The following is a 24,971-nucleotide window of genomic DNA, read 5'->3' as shown; positions in this document are numbered from 1 at the left end:
TGAATTGGTTCTATTAAAGCTCGAGCTCGACTAATATTTTAATCATGTCAAACATTAGAATCCAAATTCAACTCATCAATCAAACAATTATATAGACTAAGTCCCACCTTTTATATGTTAGATGGCCAAACTTGAGCTAGTCCAGCTGAAACTGATTACCTGATTTGTAAGATGTGATAATGAAATATATAACATTTAATATAGTAATAAAAAATTGATAAATATAAAATAAATATTATATACTTGCAACTTTTTATTATATAGTGTGACTCGTGAGTTTATTGTTGGTTAAACAATCCATATTTATTTTATCAATCACATCAAATAGTCACATATGAAAGAGATACCATATGACCAAAAAAAAAAAAAAAACAAGTCTCTTGTGAGACGATTTCACGAATATTTATTTGTAAGACAGATCAACCTTACCGATATTCATAATAAAAAATAATACTCTTAGCATAAAAAGTAATATTTTTTAATGAATGACCCAAATAATAGATTTGTCTTACAAAATACGACCCGTGAGATTGTCTTACACAAGTTTTTGCCAAAAAAACTTCGCGAAAAAAAAAACATGAAAAAATAGTATCTAATATGAAGAACAAACATTTATTCATCTAAAATCTCAAAAAAAAAAAAAAGTTATAAAATATTCCCATAAAAATAATACACTCGAAGTGCTAGACTTGAACAAGTATGGCTGCATCTAATGAGTCACGATCCCTAAATCTAACCATGTGCATACGTAGTGTAGTGTCATTTACTATATTTGGTGATATTTAGTTAACGCCTCGATCGCCTGGCTAGCTGGCTCCACAAACCACATGAGAGTTCGGAACTTCTTCGAACGGGATATTTAGATCGGGAAGAACAGGTAGAGATGTTAGCTCTCTTTCTTGAAGTGGTGGCAACTCAAGCTGCAAATTTAGTACGAGTGTTTTTACAGATGGCGTCTTGTGTTACGGAAAATTCAGGTGTCAAAACACGAACAAAAGAAAAATGGGTTGAGAAAATTGCGGCACTTCACCTTCGTTCTCTTCAATCTTTCGTTCACAGACCTTTGATTCTCCAGATTCACGCGTAAGGCAGCTACTTCCTGCAACGCGAAAGGGTTTTATTTAAGGTCGTGAATGTAAATATGATCTGGGAAAAAAGGCATTAGATGAAGAAGTAGAATACCCTTTTAAGATCTCTTCTTTCCTTAATTAGCGTGTTTTCTTCTTCCTTCAGTTCAGCAAAGTTCTGGAGATGCACAAGCAGCAAAGGAAGAACAGCAGTTACACAGATGAATGCGACTTTCATTAACAAAAATTATGACGTCCCGGGGGTTAACACAAGTCTGCAAAGTAGGACGACTCGGCGTAATCAGCAATCGCTGTCAACTATTTCGCACAATACGCAGAAATGATCAAACTGAGGCCAAACATGGGACGTGTCTTTGGACCTTGGACCGATATATATATGCGTAAAAGGAAACAGAATGATGTATCGTACCTTCTTCTTTCTTGACCTCTTGGAGCTTGCCTTCTGACTACTAATATTAACCTGCGAAAATCAGAAACCGAACACATTAATCATCAACACATATGTTCTTGCATCGAACAATTAAAATCCAACATATTCTATAACTTTGTTGAAGTATCAATAGAAAACAACAACGAACTGATAAAAAACATGACAAGAGCCTGGAACCGACGGTCGACGAAGAGGTATCTAAACCACACAACTCAATGTTTAGCTTGTCACGTAAATCCAAGAAAATTTACACTGAGATCATCTGCAGTGATGGCTAAAGCTTTGAACACTCGAAAATCAACTTCCCTACCCTTTGTTTGGCACGACAGATTCATAGATTGACGACGTTTTATCTGTTCTATACTCAGAACAGGACATGAAAGGAAGATATACAAGGCACCTACTTGTTAGTTGAAGAATATGATTAAGAAATATGCTGTCAAGTTTCAACAAATAAGTTGAAATGGTCCCATCCACTTCAACTGCATCCAAACCATTCAATTTCTCACACATTTTGCACCAAATATCACACACTTTACATGATGGGATATCATAATCCCTCCATGTAACATCGCACTAAATTATCATATCATAAAAATGTTGGGGAAAACCCATAAACCGCAGAATCCATCATGCTAAATCATTAAGAATTTGACTGAAAACTTAAGCGGAAGCGTACCTAAAGCCATAATTCTGAATTGTTTAGAACGTGTCTTGATCTTCCAGATCTACGCGCTCTTTCCTTGAGAGAATCCTTTAGTTTTCTCTTCAGAACTATTTTCTTAATGGGGGAGAGAATAGTGAAAGTGACAACGCGAGATCTGGGGACCATGACCCTTATTTATAGATAATATCTTCTGATATTTCCGTTTTAGCCCATCATAAAAACAGAAATTACACTTATGTCTCTACACATTAAAGGCCCACAACCCATTAGATACATTAAAGCCCAATAACCCGAAACATTAATTGATCACTTTATTTTGGGCTTAACTTAATAGACAACCCACAACACATAATTATTCGCATATAAGCCCATATAAATAAATTGATCCAACAATCTCCCACTTGGGCTATATGTGCAACTTTATAATTATGTTTGTGAAAATAACCTTATGAGCTCAAAATTGTTGTCATTCCGAAATGTATCTATAACCAATCCGGTCCATCAATCACATCAACATAGGATCAAAGCAGTCTTCGCTACACTCAAGGTAACTCGACCCTTCAATGGTCACATATGCCAACACAACTGAATGACATGGATCATGAAGTGGATGTGTAGCATGGAAATTTCATGCAATGTGACCGTAACATGCCTATTTCCAACTGGTCCTCCCTTTAACCTTATTGAGATCAAACTTTAAATCATAATCAGAGTGTGACTTAACTTGAAATTTATTTCTGCAGAAAATAAATTTACATGACTGTAACTGAAGATGTCTACAACTGAAAAAAGCATTTAAAATAACAAACTCCCACTAAAACTGAATTTCCTCAATTGACATAACACCCATACTAGCAGTGTGCTCATGAAACTGTTTGGGTGGTAGTCCCTTAGTAAGCGGATCCGCAACCATGGAGTTTGTACCGATATGCTCAATAGACAACTTTCCACTTTGAATTCTTTCTTTAACAACCAGAAACTTGATGTCAATATGTTTTGACTTCGTCGAGCTCCTGTTGTTATTGGAATACATAACTGCTGATTTATTGTCACAATATAATCTTAGTGGCTTTTCAATGCCATCAACAATGCGCAGTCCCGTGACAAAATTTTGCAGCCATATTCCGTTATTAGATGCCTCATAACATGCTACAAACTCAGCTGCCATGGTGGAAGAGGCTATAAGTGACTGTTTAGCACTCTTCCAGGAAATGGCACCTCCAGCAAGGAGATAGATGTAGCCCGACGTAGATTTCATACTATCTTGGCATCCAGCAAAATCGGAGTCAGTATACCCAATGATCTCAAGCTGATCCAACCTCCGATATATGAGCATGTAATCTTTTGTTCTCTGAAGGTACCGTAAAACTCTTTTGACTGCTTTCCAATGTTCCACTCCTGGATTACTTAAATATCGTCCCAACATTCCTGTCACGTACGCAATATCTGGACAGTGTACAAACCTGAGCATACATCAGACTCCCAACTGCAGATGCATAGGGAACCTTCTGCATTTCTTTTTCCTCAAAATCATTCTTTGGGCATTGTTTGAGACTAAATTTGTCTCCCTTAGCCACAGGGGTATCCGTTGGTTTACAATCTTGCATCCCGTATCGCTTGAGAACTTTCTCGATATAGCCTTTCTGAGATAATCCAAGAATACCCCGAGAACGATCCCGATGTATCTGAATACCCAGTACAAAAGATGCATCACCAAGATCTTTCATCTCAAAATTCTTTGATAGAAATCTCTTGGTTTCATGCAACAACTCTATATTGTTGCTAGCGAGCAGAATGTCATCAACATATAAAACCAGAAAAATATGTTTACTCCCACTGAACTTATGGTACACACAATCATCGACCAAATTCATCTCAAAGCCAAACGAGATGATCACTTGATGAAATTTGAAATACCATTGTCGCGATGCCTGCTTGAGCCCATAGATGGATTTCTTTAATTTGCAAACCATATTATTTGTGTCTTTGGACACAAAATTTTCTGGCTGCACCATATAAATCGTTTCATCAATGTCACCATTTAGAAACGCAGTCTTTACATCCATCTGATGAAGCTCAAGATCGAAATGCGCCACCAAAGCCATTATAATCCTTAAAGAGTCTTTCGAAGAAACCGGAGAGAAAGTCTCTTTATAATCAATGCCTTCTTTCTGTGTAAAGCCTTTAGCGACAACGAGCCTTATATCTTTCCACATTGCCTTTCGAATCCCTCTTGGTTTTAAATATCCATTTGCAACCAATGGACTTCGTACCTTTAGGCAATGGGACAAGATCCCATACGTCATTGTCCTTCATGGACTTTATCTCCTCATTCATGGCATCATTCCACTTTTGAGAGTTAGAACTATCCATGGCTTGACGGAAGTTAATAGGATCATCCTCCATCAATCCAATGTCTGCCTCATGTTCTTGAAGAAATACAATGTAATCGTCCGGAACTGCATTTCTCCGCTCTCTAGTGGATCTCCTTAATGGCATAGGTTCTGGAGGTGCTTGAGTTTGTTCATCTGGAATGGGAGGATCTCTAATATTGTCTTCATGTATTGTGTCTTGGTCAAAGTGAGGAATATGATCCTGATCAATGTCCAAGACACCTGTGGGAATATTTACATATTCCTCTTCAAAGACAATATCCCTGACTTTATCTCCCCCCGCAAACTCAACATCCTCAAAGAACCTGGCATTTCCTGACTCAAAAATCGACTTACTCGTGGGATCATAAAACTTGTACCCCCTGGATCTTTCAGAGTATCCAATAAAATAACAACTAACCGTCCTTGAGTCCAGTTTCTTTTCATTAGGCTTGTAAGGCCTTGCCTCAGCTGGACATCCCCAAACGTGCAGATGCTTAAGACTGGGCTTTTTACCCGTCCAAAGTTCATAAGGGGTTTTGGTCGCTGCCTTAGTTGGAACCCTGTTAAGGATATATGCTGCGGTCTTTAGTGCTTCTCCCCAGAGCGATTCTGGTAAGGTAGAATGACTGATCATACTCCTCACCATGTCCTTAAGCGTTCTGTTTCGTCTTTCAGCAACACCATTCATAGTGGGCGAACCCGGCATAGTGTACTGTGGGACGATACCGCATTCCTCTAGGAATCTAGCAAAAGGTCCTCGACGTTGTTCACCTGAACCGTCATATCTACCATAGTATTCACCACCACGGTCAGATCTAACGCTTTTAATCTTTAAGCCAAGTTGATTTTCAACTTCAGCTTTATAGTTTTTGAACACATCCAATGACTGTGCCTTTTCATGAATGAGATAAATGAAGCCATATCTTGAAAAATCGTCTGTGAACGTTATAAAATACTGTTGACCATTCCAAGAAGCCGAAGGGAATGGTCCACAAATATCAGTATGTATAAGTTCTAAGACGCCTGAACACCTATTGGCTTCAAATCTCCTTTTGTTGGTTTGTTTTCCCTTTATACAATTAACGCAATTATTAAAATCTGTGTAATCTAAAGGTTCGAGAATTTCGTCTGACACAAGTCTCCTTATTCTCTTTTCAGATATATGACCCAATCTTTTGTGCCATAACGCAGCTGAATTCTCACTGGTTAATTTTCTTTTAGTGCCTCTACTTGTTTGCAGGGATTCATTAAATGAAGCAATAACATCCAAAGAATAAAGATTATCGTATCCTGATAAAGAACCAGAACCAACCAATTTTGAATCGAGAAACAAACTGAATATTCCATTTCCAAAAGAACAAGAATAACCAAATTTGTCCAGTGCAGAAATGGAAATCAAATTCCGTCTAAAAGACGGCACAACAAATGTTTCATAAAGATCCAAATATATTCCAGTCTTTAACAATAATCTAAATTTTCCTATTGCCTCAACTTCAACTTTGTTGCCGTCACCAACATAGATGAATCTTTCAGCATCATTTGGTTTTCGGCAATCCAGGCAACCCTGCATAGACACACTGATGTGAGTTGTTGCACCAGAATCTATCCACCACGTGTGTCTAGGCACTGAAGTTAAATTAACCTCAGAACAAACCATATTCAGAAGCATACCTTTCTTAGCACGCCAAGCGTGATAATTACTGCACTGCTTCTTCATATGCCTATCACTGCCACAGAAAAAACAACCAGAACTTTGAGAATCACTAGGATTCTTCTGTTGTTTCTTCGGAAGCTGTGTATCCGCAGCTACCTTATCCTTCCTTTTCTTTCCTTTATCCTTCGAGGTAGAGGCATAATGAGCACTTTTTGTCTTGTCTTGCTTCAACCTTTCCTCTTCCTGGACACAGTGCGAGATGAGCTCATTCAGAGACCAAGTCTCTTTCTGACAGTTATAGCTCACCTTGAACTGGTTAAACTGAGGAGGAAGAGATATCAAAACCAGATGCACCAGCAAGTCCTCAGAGAGGTCAAGCTTCAGTGCTTTTAACCTTGAAGCAAGATGAGACATTTCCATAATATACTCCCTAATGTTGCCCTTACCTCTGTACCTCATTGAAATGAGGCTTGCCAAAAGTGTACCAATTTCAGACTTTTCACTTTTAGCAAACCTCTTTTCGAGGTCTTGAAGGAAAGCCTTAGCTGTAGCAATGTCGCTAGACATTGTGCCCCTGAATGTTTCCGGAATGGCCTTCTTCATGATCATCATACACATGCGATTTGATCTTTCCCACCTTTCAAACTCCCTCTTTTCATCAGAGGTACTCTTATCAGTAATGACGGGAGGAGAGTCAATCCTTATCGCAAGGTCTAAATCCATGACTCCGAGAACTATCAACAAATTCTCTTGCCATGATTTAAAATTCGAGCCATTTAACATAGGAATAGAATTTATGTTGGAATGAATATTTGCAGGAGTCAAATCTGAACAGAGAACAAAAACAAAACATACATGCTCAACCAAATATCCAAATAAAATAATCAATAAATTCAAATAATGTAAACCCCCATAAACAGAATATCGAGCACTCCATTAATGTTTCATCTTTGGACAAAAGATTAACTTGTAAGTGATATCCTGGCGCAGCAGTCAAACACTGATAGTAACTATCATGTCAAATAACAACCTTCCTTTGGGCCGATTTATTATTCACATGAAAAACCGAACAACTATCACATGTTTACCACCACAATTGCATATGTGATTATATTAAATATTAACCTTCCTTTGGGCCGATCAATATTCATATAAATCACATATACCCAAAATCTTTTTTGTATTTCAAAATAAATTTAATTTCCATAAAAGAGGTCACTTTGGCGACATTTTATTTCAATTAATCAATTTTAAAAATACATATAACCTTATCATTATTTGAACTAATGAAAATTTAACCTTAACCGAATAAACCTGAAACCAAAAAAAAAAAAAATTTTTTTTTTTTTTCGGAAATTCCGTACGGGCCGACCGACCCGAATCCGTACGGCTCGGGCCGACCCGGGTCCGTACGGCCCGACCCAAACACCGTATGGGTCGGGCCGACCCGGGTCCGTAAGACCCGACCCGAAACCATATGGTCGGGCCGACCAGTTTCGTACAACCCGACCCGAACCGTACCTTTTTTTTTTTTTTTTTGAAAAAAAAAATATCCGACTTTTCGATTTTCCCTTTTTTTTTTTTTTGAAAAACTGGAAGAAAAATCGAAATCTTATACCAAATCTTTCAAATTTACAACCAAATCTTTTTACCAAAACTGAAACTTTAAAAGATTTGATTTTCAACCAAAATATTTTCCAGATCTGAAGCCATAGAACAAAAATTTTCAGATCTAAACCAAAATATTTTTCAGATCTGAAACCGTATCAAAATATTTTCAGATCTGAAAACATATCAATATATTTTTCAGATCTGAAGCCATATCAAAAAAATTTTAAACAAAATTTTATTTTCAGATCTGGATCCAAAAAGTATCCAAAAACTTTAAACAAATCTCAATGATTCAAACATGAATGGCTCTGATACCACTTGTTGGGGAAAACCCATAAACCGCAGAATCCATCATGCTAAATCATTAAGAATTTGACTGAAAACTTAAGCGGAAGCGTACCTGAAGCCATAATTCTGAATTGTTTAGAACGTGTCTTGATCTTCCAGATCTACGCGCTCTTTCCTTGAGAGAATCCCTTAGTTTTCTCTTCAGAACTATTTTCTTAATGGGGGAGAGAATAGTTAAAGTGACAACGCGAGATCTGGGGACCATGACCCTTATTTATAGATAATATCTTCTGATATTTCCGTTTTAGCCCATCATAAAAACAGAAATTACACTTATGTCTCTACACATTAAAGGCCCACAACCCATTAGATACATTAAAGCCCAATAACCCGAAACATTAATTGATCACTTTATTTTGGGCTTAACTTAATAGACAACCCACAACACATAATTATTCGCATATAAGCCCATATAAATAAATTGATCCAACAAAAAAAGCCTCAATTACTCACATATTAATAAACTTGAACTGCATAAAAGTTGCACGTGTTCGAAAGAAGATATTTAGTTAGATCTAACCATTAAATAGTCCTTCATAACTTCGAACCACTTTATACACACACAGAGAGTTATAGAAACCACTTCTCCCCAGAAACTCGAATTCGTGGGAGAGCTTTTTACTTCATCATGCATAAGCCGGAGATCGGGAGACCGGGAGTGCTAGAGTGATCCTCCAATATAGTATATTTAGAGTACCAAATAAGAGGATGACAAATTATAAAAATGTCATCCTCGAAAATTGTCAAAAAGTTATTTTTTTGGTCCATTTCATATTTTTTTACTTTGAATTTTTTAATTAATTTTAGTGTTAATTTTTTTCTCTTTTTAATATATTTGAATTTGTTTTATTATTTTCAATACTTCATTATAATTTTACTATTTATAATAAATACCAAATGAAAATAATGAACAAAGTCACGACTAAAAAAATACGTAACATAATTTATTACAAACGCTTATTATCAACCTAATTTAATAATATAATACATGATATTAAATATAATCTAAAATTTATTTCAAACTTATCGAATTAATTACCTTCGATTGAACAATTATGTAATTATTTATTATATGTGTGTGTGTTTGAAAATAAAAAAAAAATAGTAAAATGGATACGGATTAGAGAAAGCTTTTGAAAATAAAGGATATGAGAAGTTATCCAAATAATATACTCCAAGTTCAGACAACTTGAGTCCTCTCCAAGAATTACATTTTACCTAGTCAAAAAGTGAAAAAAAAAACTCACTTCTTTATTCAACAATTTCATATATTTTTTATTTTAAAGATATATTGAGAGACAATTTCACATATATTTATCCGTGAGACGAGTCAAGTCTGTCAATAATTAATACTTTGGTATAAAAAATAGTATTTTTCACGAATAACCCAAATAAAAGATTAATCTCACAAGATTAACCAATAAAACCGCATCCACAAACTTTTTGTGTTATTAATTTGGGAGAATCCCAAAGACATATTTTCAGTATTTTCACGAATCAAATATAGTTCAGGACAAAAAAATTGTGCTTGTTTTTGTGGTGCCTCCAAGTGTTCACCACATATTATATACAAATGGCATTTGTTGGATGCAAGAAAACGACAATCACAACACACGTATCCCCAATAGATAACGATATATTTCACACAATTCCCATAAGTTTAAGGTGGAGTCGTGGAGATGACTTCTAAATTATTTAATTTAATTAGTTTTTTTTTTTTTAGTAGGATTTGTTTGGGTCGATATTATCTCACAAAGTCTTAATCTAATGGTTATACGGAGAGTCACATGTAATTTTTTGCAAACATTGTGTGACATAAAAAGTACATGTGACATACTGAACACTTAGATTATGATAATGATCATATGATAAATCCCACGTAAATTCTTTGATTTCAAAGATTTTTTTTTTTCTATTAACACTTTTTAATTTTATAAGACAAAAATTTGTGTGAAACAGTCTCACGAGTCATATTTTATGAGATATATATTTCATTTGAGTCATCTATGAAAATATATTAATTTTTATGCTAAGAGTATTATTTTTTATTGTGAATATCGGTAGAGTTGATCTGTCTCACAGATAAAGATTCGTGAGACCGTCTCACAAGAGACCTACTCATTTATAATTAATCCAAAAACATGGATTTCTCGAAATTATTATATGATTGGAACATAAAATTAATTAATGACCGAGGATAATATTTTTTTTAAATATAAACATGGTGCTGACCATGAACATGAAATTTAATTGTAGGACAATTTTTTTTTTTGGTCGCGTCGGAGGTGAATTGACGAGACTATCCTCGTATTTGAAAAGAGAGACGGAAAGGGGGTAAGATGGCTGAATCTGACTTGCTCCTTACGCGTGGCGGTTGGGCGGGGCGGTAAATACATATTTTTTCGGGGGTATTATGATAAATGAGCAGACTCATCGAATGAAAACTGACGACTGACGATTGACGAAGAAAACATGAAAGATAGAAGTCGTAGAATAACGAAGAATATGTGACCCGCCGCCGTTGACTCGCCGACGGCCGGTGGATCAAGAACATATGAGGGCTGGGATTAGAATACGAGTATTTATAGTGTGGAGTGTTTGCGAGTACAAACCTCAGATCTTCTGGCGTTGCATAGCTTAGGGAGAGATGGGCGGCTGGACTCTTCACACCCGCCGCCGGACCCCCCGCTGATAGAGGTGGCTCCGCTCCATGAAAGGGCCGTCGTGGGGCTGTCCCTGTGACATGTCTTCTTCGGGAAGTTGGTGGGATAAACAGGCTTTGACATGTGTTGACGTACGCTCCATTCCAGTGGCACGACGGCTGGGTGGAGAGGGAGCGGCGGAGATGCGTAGTGGAGGCGTACCAGGAGCTCCACCACCATGGAGTCGTCTGTCATGGCGTTCGTCACCCACTCCTCGTCGGCGCAGGTCATTTCGGGGATCCGTAGGGGGTTGGGGAAGGTGATTGGATTGGAGAGATGCGAAAAGTAGAAATGGGAATTGTGCGATGGTGGCAAAGAATAACGTAGTGAGAAGAATCAATTTATATTTAATATATTTACAGTCGTAATAACAAATAAGCGAGACATGGTATGTTGTGTGGCCTCGACGTATTTACGAATATGATCAAATATATCAAAATAGACAAAAATCACGACTTATATTTTGTGAAAAAGATATTTTATTTGATTAAACTATAAAAATGTATTATTTTTTATGTGAGAGTATTATTTTTTTATTGTAAATATCGATAGACTTGATCGTCTCACAGATAAAAATGTATAATATTAAAAATGTATAATATTGTATTCCGACATGCGGGACAACGGGGGGAGCAAGAGGTCTATCATAAAATTGTCCGAATAATGGTTTAACAGTATATTAATTGTGCATGAATCAAAGATTAAGTTACTAAAAATGTTGAAAAAAAAAGAATGATATGGAAAATTTTAACTATGCCCTCTGAACCCTACCTCCCGTCTTCTCGTTTTGGCCCACACTGTTCTTGATTCTTGAATCGTGGCTCCATAAAGATAGCTTATTTTAACATGAAGAAGAAACACTGCCACTTTGTTCTTTTTATGAAATTTAAAAAGGAAATGTTTTTTTCCTGACTGTATTTTGTTCACGGTACCATGTGTTGTGTATATTTTTAACAAGATCATCAATTGATTTCGCGGCTATCAAATTGTAGACAAATTTGAAAAGTTTTCGGATGATCAATTGATGATTTTGTTTAAAATATGCAGAGCACATGTCGGCTTTCGTTAAAGAAATAAAAGAACTGGGATTTAGTGGAAAGCGAAAGATTAAACAAACAGAAAAAATAACAGTGAGGTGCAAATAAGACATGCTTGAGAAAGTTTATCACATTCTTAAAAGATTCAAAATTTGGATTGCCTTTAGTATCAGATAAGGTAAAAGATTTAGTAGAAGTAAGATTTTGAAGGAGGGGGAATGGGTTTGAAGCTTGTGTCTTTGATCCTTGCAAGCATTTGGGTTTTCTTAGCTCCCATTTGTTCTCGGCTCCCCTTGATGAGAGGGCAGATCCCCCCTGTGTCTGACCTTGTTCTTCCTACGGAGGAAGAACCCATTTTTAAGAGTTCTTCTGATTTGATTGCGCCGCCTCCAGGTAACACAAGAATGTCTGCTGCATTTGGTTCAGTTGTTGTGACTTTTGAAATGGTGGGCACTGCGATTTTTTCAGTGAGTTTGTTGTTTTCTGTCTTTTATTGCTTGTCCCGATTTGTTGTTCTTGAAATTGTTTACACAGATATTGGATTAATCATGTACTTCGATTGTGTTTACTTTTGCCATTGATTAGCTATAAAAGAAAGTCGTTTGGGGAAATAATAATGGGATATTACTTTCAATTGATTGTATCTTTTGACTTTGTTCTGTTTTGAAGTTGGGGAGGTTAACGTAGTGCACAGCAAGGACTTGAACAAGAAAATGCTTATTGCTCTTGTTGTTGCTTCAACACTTCTGGGAGGAATTTTGCTGCTTCTGTCTTGTTTCTTGATCTGCAGACTGAAAATTTTGAAGAAATGTAATGCAAAACGTGATTTGAATTCAGTTATATCTGTTTGAAAAAGATATCATGTTCCCATTTTGCATAAATTTTTATTTCGCTCTTGTTATTTATCCACTCTGCATATGTAGATGCTGCTAAAAAGGGATGTCATTAAGTACTAGTTTGGATAAGTTTTCTTCTTTAAAGAGTGGTGGAAAGAAGGGTAGTCCTATTGCTGCAATTGAGTACCAATCGCTAGTATCTGCTAGAAAAAATTTGATGAAGGTAATGTTATAGGAGGAAGATGGATTCGGTCGTGTGTATAAAGCTCTTTTCTATGAGAACATCCATGCATCTGTGAAAAAAATATATGCTGGTGGGCAGGAAGCTGAAAGAAAAGTTGAGGTGAAGTGCTTGGCTGATTTTGATTGTAGCTAGGAAATGTTGATGTTAGTTTTACATATGTTAATCATGCTTGGTTTTGTTTAGAATTGCAGAATGAGGTCGAATTGCTTAGTAAAATACAACATCATAACCTTGTTTCTCTTTTAGGATATTGTATTCATGGCAAAGCACGGTTCTTGGTTTATGAATTGATGGAGAACGGGTCATTGGAATCCCACATGCATGGTAACTTTCATTGTTTTCATGATTTTTGGTTATGTCGCAAGATCGACCAATGATATTTTTGTATTTCTTACATAAATGAATTCGCTTCAGAATGTAATCGTGGATCAACTTTGAATTGGCATCTAAGAATGAAAGCTGCGCTTGATGTTGCAAGTTACCCCTTTTTTTAGTGAAATTTTTATTTTTATCATTGGTTTCAGAGCCTTATCAAACACTTTTCATAACTAACCAGAGGATTAGAATACTTAAATGAGGTGGTTTGTAGCACACATGTGATCCATAGAGAACTGAAATCGTCGAATATTCTTTTCGATTCCAAGTTCAATGGGTAATTTTACAGAAGAAATGTTCTCTTTTCTTGCACAACCTTGATTCTACGTCAATTTTATGAGTTAGCTGATTCAATTAGTATTTTGTTTCAAGCTCTCTGATTTTGGCCTTGCAATCTCTGGAGGGAAACCGAACACAAACAACCATAAGTTTTCTGGAACCTTGGGTTATTTAGTCCCCGTGTACTTGCTAGATGGTAAAGACTAAAGACTATTCCTTGTACTTGTCTGCGCAAAAAATTGCTTATTACATTCCGCTCTGTTTTTTCCGGGAACTTGGAAGCAACAATGGCCAGCACATGATCGAAACATCATGCTTGGATTGTTAATTGTTGTACTGTTTAAAATAGTCGAATCACACCGTCTCCTTCTACTATTATTTCTTGTAAAAACAATAGCCATTCTGTTCTTAATTTATCGATGACAAATTCTTGAACAATTTATAGGTAAGCTTACAGACAAAAGTGATGTTTATGCGTTTGGCGTGGTTCTTCTTGAGCTTTTGTCGGGAAGACGTCCTGTGGAAAGATTGGATGATGCACAGTGCCAATCTATAGTTACCTGGGCTACGCCTCATCTTATGGATAGATCAAAGCTTCCAAATATTGTCGATCGAGCCATCAGAAACACAATGGATTTGAAACATTTGTATCATGTGTGTCCCTTAACAAAATACTAATCACTCTTGTAAACAAGTATTTCGAAAAAGGTTTTTTTTACCTGATTTGATGGTATATATTTTCCTGATCAGGTGGCAGCGATAGATGTGCTATGTGTAATTTGTACAACCAGAGCCGAGTTAAACTGATGTTTTGCATTCTTTCATCCCCTTGTGCCTCTCGAGCTCAGAGGATCCCTCGGAGCAACAGATTCTGCTCATATACATGATCTCCCATTTTTGCTCATCTGTTAATATTTCTATACCAAATGCTTGTTTCCATATTTCTCAGTCTTAGATTGCATAGACCCTTTTGCCAGAAAACCAGATTAATGAGAACTATACAAGTTTTGTTGTTTTGTCATTGTACCCTGCAGCTGGCAAAGAAAATGTCAAGCCGCCTATCCGAAAGGCTCTTATTTTGCCAACTGTAGGGGTATGAATCGAGGAAAGTTTACTCGAGTCCTAAGGATCACGGTAATTCAGAAACCAGAAACAGTTCAACCAATTGCAGTGCTACTTCTCATACAGGGACAACCTGAATTCTCATATCATGTGAATTTGAAAGGTCTAAGCCTATGACATGTTCGGTCACTTGAAATCTACGTTTTCTCAAAGAATATGAGTCATTTATCTGTATGCATGCTACATAAAGTGGAACACCAATTTATGTCTGAATAATCTAGAATGCCTTTTCTGCTATTGGTCGATGTAAATCGGCATATTCTAGTCTCCGAGTTCTTTTCAATTGACAGCAAGCAATATGTGAATCATCAAACCTTCCAAATCCCAAACTTTTGTCTGTAACAAAAAAAACGTAAAAATGCTTTCTGTCTCTATCTTGCAACCAAATAATACGAAGAACAAAACCATTTTCTCTGCGAAACCAAAGTTCCACAGACAAAAACAATCCAAGAATAAGAATCTTGGTACGAATCTTTATGCTAAAGAAACAGCCTGCACAAAACCCTTACCCCTCCCATATAAACATCAATACTTTTAAGGAAACGAAAAAGAAAAACAATCATGAGTTCGATTTCCATATGGTTTTGTAGTAACAACAGCAAGAACATGTTTGTAAAGATAGTTCATCCAGGCGGTCATGTGGAGCTACACGACCGGCCAATTCTAGCTTCAGAGCTACTCAACCGTAACCCCAAATTCTGTGTCACACACCCCACAATCTTCCAGCAGCCATATGACATAATTTCTCCAGACACCGTGCTAAGTCTTGGCAAAAAATACTATGTTGTTCCCATTAATACTGTCAAGAAACTTCAACTCCATTGTTCACCTTTTATACTTGAAGGAGGGAACCAGCCTGCTAACAATCAAAATACTGACATTGATGAAACGGGCTCGTTTTGTTGGTCGTTTAGGAACAGCAAGAATGGATTAGAGGTCAAAAATGGAAAAAATGGAATGTTAGTGAGTGCAGGGATGAAGTTTAAATCCTGCAATAGCGATATTTCCAAAGAGGAGATGATGAATTTTTATGGGAAGAAAAGAGGTTATAGGAATAGGGAGGATTCAGATCTTTCAACAGGTGGGCTGTCTGCTGGGAGATTATCACTTGCATCTTATGATAGTTGGCAGCCTGATCTGGAAAGCATTACCGCAAAATGATATACTTCAAGAATTTGTATGGAAACAGAAGTAATTTCATTTATAAAATATGTCCATTAACGTACAATCCAAAGTGATATTCATGTTTTGGTTTTGAGTAGGACATTTTCGGGTGTAAACAACAAACAGCAAGCAGCGACAAAAAGCAGTAAATTGGATAAGTATATCATAAGAACAAAACTAAATCGAGGCGTATAGTAAGTATAGTATCCTTAAAACATATTTATCCCCTACGATATGTGCTTCGGGGATTTAACCGGACGACTGTTTCGAAGATACAATGGGAAAATTGTAGCGTCCCCTCCGATGATTTAACCGCACGACTCTTTCGAGGATACAACGGACAAACCTATAGCGATATTGCACAAATCACCACACTGATGAACGAAAATAGTACCTGAACTTTCTAGCTTGGCACATCTGATAACATCCATACGAGAAGCCGCGCTCGTATGCTTGCATACAAGTCAAGCCTTTTCCAATTCAAACTCTTGATTTGCACCCTTACACGCCGTGCGAGAGAGAGCCTCTTGACCATTAAAGTATATAACACAATATAAGCTCTTTTATACCACTATATGGGACAAACTCATCATTCCACCGAGCCTCTTGACTAATCATTCTTACATTTCCTTAAAGTATGATACAATATAAGCTCTTTTATACCACTTTAATTGTCCTATATGAGACAAACGCATCATTCTCCAATTTTCTTTCGCACACATGTAAAGCTCATTCACACATACAACTCAATATGTATTATATATTATATATATTCCATCAAACTCTTCTCTAAAATGCGTTCTACATGGTTTTTCTTGAGAATCGACGCAATAAACTTAGATCAGAAGAAACACAGACACCAGATAGTAAAACTTTGGCCCAATATGGAAATACAACCACATGCATGCACCACTCTCATGACACTCAAAACCTGTGGAAAATTAACAAGATCTAATAATTGAGCGTGGGGAAAAAAAGTTCTACGAAAATTGCTATTCTTGTTTGAATACAAGTGATTACCTCTACTTTATGCAATGAACATGATTCAAATTTAACTTATTTGAACTCCAATCGGGTCGATTTATGCTTAAATTTTTATCATATGATGAAACTCTTGAAATATATAGATGATGGGGCATGGCATTGAGCAACTAATTGTGACGCTCATATCATCAACTTAATGAACTTTGGATCCATCAAATTTGCCAGAGAATTATAAGTTGTTAAGCATGATTAGGACGTTGATTGATGGTCATTAGCAACACGCTTTCTAATGGACAATCAAAGATTGAATAGAAATTGGATTAAAGGTTTGACTCCCGTCTTCATTTATTCTTATATATATTATGGCTTGTAATAGTGAAGGAATCATAATAACTTGTATTCTCAAATATGGTGGGTAATAGTTTTGAAAATTTTACACTATAAATACGCTCAGATGCATCGTCTTTCTAAAAATCGGGACGGTGGGCGACCATCCAGTGCCTAATAACGCCTTTTAGAACACGAGTTTCGACATAACTATCTTCGTTAACATCAGAAAAACCAAATAGAAGATGTGAAAATTATTGTTTTTTAGACGGATATAGATGATAGATTCGAAAATGTTTAAATCAAGTCTACTCAAGATATATACTTGAACCTCTATATATTCATCCTCCATAGACTGAGATCGAGGAGCGGAGAAAATGCATGTAAGTTGATGGGAAGGCATGTGAAGGCAGTCGTGGGAAATGGGCCCAATTTAGATTGAAAGTTTTAGTTGTGGACAAGTGAAATATTGCATTCAAAGTATGCAAGTAACATGGTTTTGTACCCATTTGGTGATGTCTCTGCAAGAGGATTGATAGGGATTCTTGTTGAAAACATGCATGTATTAGGAATGCAGTCATTACATGTATTCATCGTCAAATTTGTGAAATGAATTTTTGATCCGACTCATGAAAAATATTATTAAATTTTGTGTCAAAAGTATCATTCTACATTGCAAGTATAGATCGGATCGACTCATCTCATAGATATGGATTTGTGAGATCGTCTTAAATGATCCATACTTTTAACTTTTATATGAAATTCATTTCTCTAAAAAAATTTACTCTTACCTCATTCTCGTATTCTAATTGTAACAGAAGTAATGGAATTTGAAACAAAGTGTACACATTCATTTTGAAAATCTTTCTTGGATTGGTAATTTGGGGAATGAATGCGCGGGGACTTTTATGTTGAAATGTTTTTGGACAGTATCAAACCAAGAGATTGGGCACTGTCCCTAATTACAATAACACAATTTATTTATTATTTATTTATAAATAATTTTTTTAAAAAATTGGTTCAAAAAGACAACAAAAAAGCAGAACTTTAAATCAACAATATGACTCCAATTCTATAGTAGTGTGCAGCAGCTGTTATCTGGTTAAAAATTCTGAACTCTGTTTGTCCTTAGTGAACATCAATTATGAGCCCTATTTTTCCCAACCTCATTCAAAAAGATCTGTTGATACGGATCTCTTATACGACTCAACTCATTTTATGTCAAAAATATTACTTTTCACTTTAAATATGAATCGGGTTGACCTGTATCACATAAATAGATCTATGAGACCGTATCACAAGAGACTTATGATATAATCTAACGACATTTTGTGATATAAGAATGTTATGATCAGATTTCAATATTCCAATTGCTTATTTTAAATAGGCATAAACAATTAAATTTTGACCCATCTCTCTCTATTTTAAAAAAATGAGCCACATGAAAAATATATCATCAACCTTTAAGACTAACATGGAGTGGAAAAAAATATTTCCAAAAGCATTAAATGCTTATGGAGGCCAAGAAACACCCACGGAATCTCAGGCTACATTTATTACAGCATATGATATTAGGACAAATTTCTAATGATTTATTAATATATGCATTTTTACGAACTGAATAATGAAAAAAAAAATCATAAAATAAGTTCATTTTAGGATAAGGATTTTTTAAGTAATATTTTTAAAATTTCAAGAATTTGTATAATGTAGTAATCAAAATTTATTCGTTTTACAATGACTAGTTGATAATATAATATTTGTCAAGATATAGGAGCAAGAAACAGACTCAAGGGAAGGGGGGGGGGGGGGGGGGGGGGGAAACAATACTAAAATCTCTCCACTACATTGTTGAATTTCCCATAGCAGTACAAAGCTCGATTGAACCATAATCAAGTAGCTCCTGAATCATCTGCTCAATGTGATGATCTTCAAGAGATTCGAATTTTTGGGCATGATCTCCAACTGGGATTTCAGAATTATTAACACACTTTTGATCATTGTTTAAATCGATGGCATTCCCACTGTCAAAACATGGAAAATGTTCTGCTTCGTTTAGCTTATTAACAACTGGTTTCTTGACCATTTTGAGGGAAGCCGTGTGGCATTTATGTAGCTTAGCCATTAGTGTTGGCGAAAGAAGCTTCGCGGACGATGACCGGGGCTCGTTCGGGTTGTGGGAGAAGTTTGTGCGCGCTCTAGGCCCAGACATGATACGTGCAGCCTCGTCGTATGCCTTGGCCGCATCCTCTGCTGTCTCGAATGTGCCTAGCCATATTCTTGTCTTTCTGAATGGACAATATAAAAGAAGTTGTCAGTATAGCCGTGGACAAAACAAAATATTACATAAAAACTGTATCAGAACAAATCCACAGTATACATTTTAGTTTTGCGAGAGGACTGTCATGCTCGTTAATTCCAAGAAAAAATGAACCAGAAGCTTGAATTGATGGGAAGTTAATTAGTATTTTTAAAAATTAAAGCTGAGATTTGATTAATGCAGTACTATGCCATCATCTGAATTTCTTGGATACATCCCCACAGAGAGAAAACTAGAAGTTAGTCCACAAATACATGAAGAGAACATGGAGCTTACAGTAAAGGGTGGCGAATTTCGGACACCCAGGATCCCCAATGCCGCTGCCGGACGCCTCGGTACCGTTGCTGCTGTCTGGCCATGTAGGTAGCAGGTGGGAAAAATGAAGTTCTACAGTTCTATAAAATTGGGAAAAAATAGTTTTTGATAATGTCTCGAATCGAAAGGACAGTGGCAGTGAGAAGAACAAGATCGAGGGGGGGTTTATGTAAGCGTGCTTTGCGGCTTTCAGCTGGCAATCAAGGATGAGATTTGACCCCACGAGACTTTTCTATACCCTTTCATCTCCCATTCCCATTATCTTTGTTTAAGTATTCGGATGCCTACATTCAAGCCCGTAATCGCGAGACGTGCCAGCTTAGACACTTTACGGCTCATTACACTATGCATGCAAATTGATGTTGTATTAAAAAAAACAACTCTTTTTTTGTCAAACTCCTCGTCTTGGTGACAATGGCTTCATTTAAGGTAGATCTCGAGTTCGAAACTCATGTAACAATCTTTCTGTCGATGTGACAATAGAAAATTTGATGAAAATTGATACAATTAGATTTGATTCGATATCGTCCGGATTTATTTACAGCATTTGGTCATTTTTCTATACTTGGATGACCAAGCTCAAACGATCCAAGCACTTGATATACAAATTCTATAAATTTTGTAAATTTTATGGCAAAAACTGGGTTATATTTACAAACAATTCGAAATTTATTTCGAGTGAGCCATTAAGACTTAGAATAACAATGGATTTTCAATTTTTAAAGATAAAGATTTTATATTTCCAAAGATTTGGACTTCAAGTATACAAGGGAGTATGTAGGGACTTGGTATTCTTAATTTATAAATATTTTTTGTTGGATACATGTAGTGTGTATTTTAATAGAAGAACGTGCATGAATTTTAGCAACATTGGCAGATGAAATGCATCTTTCGCAAGATCATGGCCTCCTAACGTGGAGGAATGGGATTACCATATATATATATATATATATATATATATATACACGTTGATCGTTGAGACGACATTTACATAGTAGATGCTCAATTTTGATAGTATTCATCATATCTAATAGATGAGTTTCATCTCAACGGTGAAGACATAGGTGGACACAATAGATGAATAGCATATCAAAATTAATATATATGATGAAGTTTTTAGTAGACATACCATATGTGGCTGATATCACATTATATATTTTACATATTTTCTAAACATAGGAAAACCTGCCCAGGTGACAATTAATATATATATATATATATATATGTATGTATGTATGTATGTATATATATTAATATATATATAGCCACAAATTATTATCATCTTTATATTTACTGATGAGATGACACTTAGTAGATGTACTATTTTGATATTCTTTATCATATCTAATAAATGAGTTTCATCTCGACTGTGGAGACAACGGTAGATAATTAGTGTGGTCGAAAAATAAACTTCCATTATATCATCCAAAGGTTATATATTTTAGATGTGAAATAACATATTACTTCTTTTAATTTAGTTTTCTATGTTGGTGAGAACACACATATGACATATATATAGAATTATTATTTTTATAACATATATATTGTATCACGATCTCATCCTACATGTCAAATAATTTATACGATATGAATAAAATATATCATAATCAACAATTGATGGGATTAAATCCAAGAATGCAATAAATTAAATTTAGATGTTGACATAGATTTTGTGTCCTTTTCTCACTTCTAATATTGGGTTGCTGTTGCATGCTCCTAAAACTTATTTACCCATTGAGATATAAAATTACTAGCCTTGACAAACTTCTGGGGACTGGTCAATAACAGGAAAGAATCGAGGCAATGATAAAAATCTCCGTCGATTTCTCCAAAATATTGCAGGTTAATCATGGGCCAACTTGTCAATTTTAAGGAAAAGCGAATACATTTTTTAATGGAAAAAACCTATGAATATGTGCACACTTCAAAAAAGTTGGTGTTTGATCATAGGCAAAAATCCTACAGATGATTATGGAGTTCATGACTTTTCAGAATCCAAACAATTTTTGTTCCTGTGGTTTTCCTTGTTTGTCTGCAAAAAGTGTGCCAAAATCATGAGTTTTTACATCATTTGCTATTTGCTAAACACCTTTATATATTGTAATAACAAACAGTAATTAACTCAAATGATATATACACACACATGTGTGTGTAGTTTTGTTATCCTGACCATCAATCGTGTCTATCTCTGTACTCACCACTGAGTGGTACTCACTTACTGGATATATAATTTTGATATGTTTCATCATATCTAATATATAAGTCTCATCTGGACACAAAAATAAACAAGATTGATGGACATTGATACTCACTTAAAGTTTAGGGTCCGATTCCAAGAAGTGAAACTAGTCGTAACGCAGGTTTTGAATTTTTCCTGAGCCTGAAATCACGAGGAGACCGTTAGAAGGGGTCCGGGAGGATGTCCCAGCGTAACCGATCTGACGCTCAAGTCAGAGAGTGATGATATAAGGGGTAGCAGCTAAGGATGCTGCTGAAAAATAATATAATGAATGAATTGAACACTCAAACCTAGAATTATAGGAGAATACATAGGTCTGTGCTAACATGTCTTCTATTTAGACTAGTGATGAGCCAGGGTTAATAAGCACATCCATAGATATCAGACATGATAACAAAACTATATATATTATATATAATAAGTTAGTGGTAATGGTAATTATAATAATATTATAGTTATGTGAAAGTCCTCATAATATATATGCAATCGCTATTATTTGGAGTCAAATTTCACCGTAGGTGGTTGTCTTTTTATCATTTTGGTTTAGCTTGCCAAATGCAAAATTTTGGCCATTAATGAATATTTATTTAAAATGACAAATAAATGACAAATATATATTTACGTCTAGTGATGTAAAATATAATTCCTCGATCTTTGAGTTGTAATGATTATACAAATCTATTAGTTGTCAACGGGTATAGATTTTATTTTATTTTTTGATATTCAAAAAAAAACTTGCATTATTATTATTTTCTCAATTTTAATTTTTTTTAATCAAAATATTGACGCGACATCAAACACATTAACAATTTTCGCCGTCACATAAGCTTTTTCGGATGAAAACGAGAGAATCGAAAAATGAACAAATTAGTGGATTAAGAACGAAAATTTACCGACAAAAATCAATTGTTAGGTTTATAATTATTTTATCTTGTAGCATTATCATAAATGTTGCTAAAATTAGATATTATTCTAGCAAAAAATATACTTCAAGTGTATGCTCCTAATTTGGAACTTCAAGCTTAAATGATTTGAATCTTTTATTTTTTTAAAAAAAAAAATTGTGAATTAAAACTTGAAAGCTGCCATCTTTCATTTAAAATTCAATAAAAAAGGTGTAATAATGGGGGAAGTTATTGAAAAATCCCCAACCAAAAAATTTCTTTGGCTTCACTCCCTACCCACAAAATTGTGGTACTATGTCATACAAAATGTGGTACACTTCATGTGGAAATGTGGTACACTTCATGTGAAAATGTGGTACTAAAAAAGTACCTAAGGACTGAACACAAAAAAAAATGGCGGCTGGGGACTGAACCCAAATTTCCTGTAATAATGGGGCAACTTTGATGTGATGCCATTGAGAAATTAATTATTAAACTAGCTATTGTTTCCATGCACATAAAATTTGAGTCAACAAATTTGGTATGTGATGACAAGAGAAAAAGGTTGTTTACGCGTGCTTTGGGATCGCAAAAAGAAATAAATAAAATTATAATTATAAGAATTTAAAATAATTTATTTGAAAAAAAAAATCTATAGGGAAATCTTCCTACTTGGTTATGTGGGCCGTTTGTTTGTCCGCTCATTTTATAATAACTAGTTATTCGATACACGCGATACGTGTGTGTAAAGTTTTTTTTATCATTATCGATTGACTTAAGTGAAATTTTAATAAAATTGAATAGATAATAATGTAATTTAATAATATAAATGTGTCAATCAACTGATAACAGACACTAACACTCGATGAGTAATATAGAATCATAGATAATAATCCATTTTTAATACAAAAAATAAATAAATTGTATAAATACTTTTTACAATATATGAGCCATGCCTTTTTTTTCCCTTTAATTTTAATGCTATGGGGAAATAAATTGGAGAAGGATTTTGGGAAATGTTTTTTTTTCTTTGTGTTGGATGAAGTTGGTTATAATTGAGTATCGAATTCGAGATATCTGAGATTTTGATGTCAGATGAACTATAAGTTATTATAGTCCATTGACGACAAGGAGAAATGTTTGTTAGAGATGAAAAATGTGTTGTTTTTTAGCACATATTTCTTATTGAGAGTGTGAAATCATGTAAGGTTTTGGTTAATTAGTGGATGTTGTTGAATTATGTTCGGATTAATAGTTTGTGGAATATGACAAGGAATTTGATATTTTGGTATGTATATTTGATTGAAATTGTGAGCATGACGTGTGGTAAAATATTTTGAGGATAATATGAAAGTCACATGTTTAAACTCTAACTATGGATAAAAACTAAATGAAATTCAACTTCAAGTGTACATAAACTATGACTGCATCCGAATTTACTCGAGAGACGAACCAGAGGGAAGTCCATCATTCCCTAGTATTAGTGGGACAATATATTTGTTATGTATTATATATTAACAAAGATTACTCGAACAAGCTTCCACGAACATGATATAGTGGTAAAATATTTCGAAGATAATATGAAAATCACGTGTTTAAACTCTAGTTAAGGGTAAAAACTAAATGAAATTTAATTTAAAGTGTGTATAAAATATGACCGCATCTAGATTTACTCGAGAGACGAAAGGGAGGGAAGTCCATCATTCTCTGGTATGAGTGGGACAATGTCAGCATGCCTATGTAGAAAAAAAAAACTAAAAATTATTAGTGGGCCTTAATACAAATGTTTATGGCCCAACTAACGGCCCAGAATTCATCCGCCCACGTCAAATACAAAGGCATGCCCAGCCCAATCAAGGAAGTTTAGCTTAATTTTAATTTTACTTGATCATATAATAGTAATTGAAATAACAATATCTCATGTCTCTTTGAGATGGTCTAATAGATTTTTATCTTTGATACGATTTAAT

The 24,971-nt window shown here is 35.1% G+C and overlaps 2 protein-coding genes and 1 long non-coding RNA gene across 6 annotated transcripts; 1 reads left to right on the top strand and 2 right to left on the bottom strand.

Annotated features, from left to right (window-relative positions):
* Nucleotides 1-500: 500 nt before the first annotated feature.
* LOC140819956 (uncharacterized) lies at nucleotides 501-11,233 on the bottom strand. 2 transcript variants are annotated; one of them, XM_073180238.1, is made up of 5 exons: nucleotides 1,770-2,128; nucleotides 1,498-1,548; nucleotides 1,183-1,245; nucleotides 1,031-1,099; nucleotides 501-920 (listed from the first exon to the last, which is right to left on the bottom strand). In XM_073180238.1, the coding sequence occupies exons 1-5, from the start codon at nucleotides 1,851-1,853 to the stop codon at nucleotides 807-809; spliced, it is 381 nt and encodes a 126-aa protein (XP_073036339.1). In that variant the 5' UTR covers nucleotides 1,854-2,128; the 3' UTR covers nucleotides 501-806. The 2 variants fall into 2 exon arrangements, with proteins under 2 accessions (XP_073036339.1, XP_073036338.1); XM_073180237.1 differs by lacking the exon at nucleotides 1,770-2,128 and adding an exon at nucleotides 10,786-11,233 and having other exon boundaries at nucleotides 507-920.
* Nucleotides 11,234-11,780: 547 nt separating this feature from the next.
* LOC140820227 (uncharacterized) lies at nucleotides 11,781-14,910 on the top strand. 3 transcript variants are annotated; one of them, XR_012115377.1, is made up of 5 exons: nucleotides 11,781-13,091; nucleotides 13,184-13,316; nucleotides 13,407-13,644; nucleotides 13,740-13,842; nucleotides 14,092-14,910. It is a non-coding gene; the product is annotated as an uncharacterized lncRNA (long non-coding RNA). The 3 variants fall into 3 exon arrangements; XR_012115375.1 differs by having other exon boundaries at nucleotides 13,407-13,842; XR_012115376.1 differs by having other exon boundaries at nucleotides 13,407-14,300; nucleotides 14,397-14,910.
* A 4,168-nt stretch (nucleotides 14,911-19,078) lies between these two features.
* On the bottom strand, nucleotides 19,079-20,009 carry LOC140819805 (ethylene-responsive transcription factor ERF003-like). The gene is made up of 2 exons (XM_073180037.1): nucleotides 19,840-20,009; nucleotides 19,079-19,531 (listed from the first exon to the last, which is right to left on the bottom strand). Exons 1-2 carry the CDS (start codon nucleotides 19,920-19,922, stop codon nucleotides 19,087-19,089), a joined length of 528 nt encoding a protein of 175 aa, XP_073036138.1. The 5' UTR covers nucleotides 19,923-20,009; the 3' UTR covers nucleotides 19,079-19,086.
* Between the last annotated feature and the right edge of the window lie 4,962 nt (nucleotides 20,010-24,971).

The sequence above is a fragment of the Primulina eburnea genome, chromosome 18, assembly GCF_022965805.1.
Source record: "Primulina eburnea isolate SZY01 chromosome 18, ASM2296580v1, whole genome shotgun sequence".
Lineage (NCBI taxonomy): Eukaryota > Viridiplantae > Streptophyta > Magnoliopsida > Lamiales > Gesneriaceae > Primulina > Primulina eburnea.
Note: the sequence above shows the minus strand (reverse complement) of the source record. Positions and strands in the feature narration are given on the sequence as shown.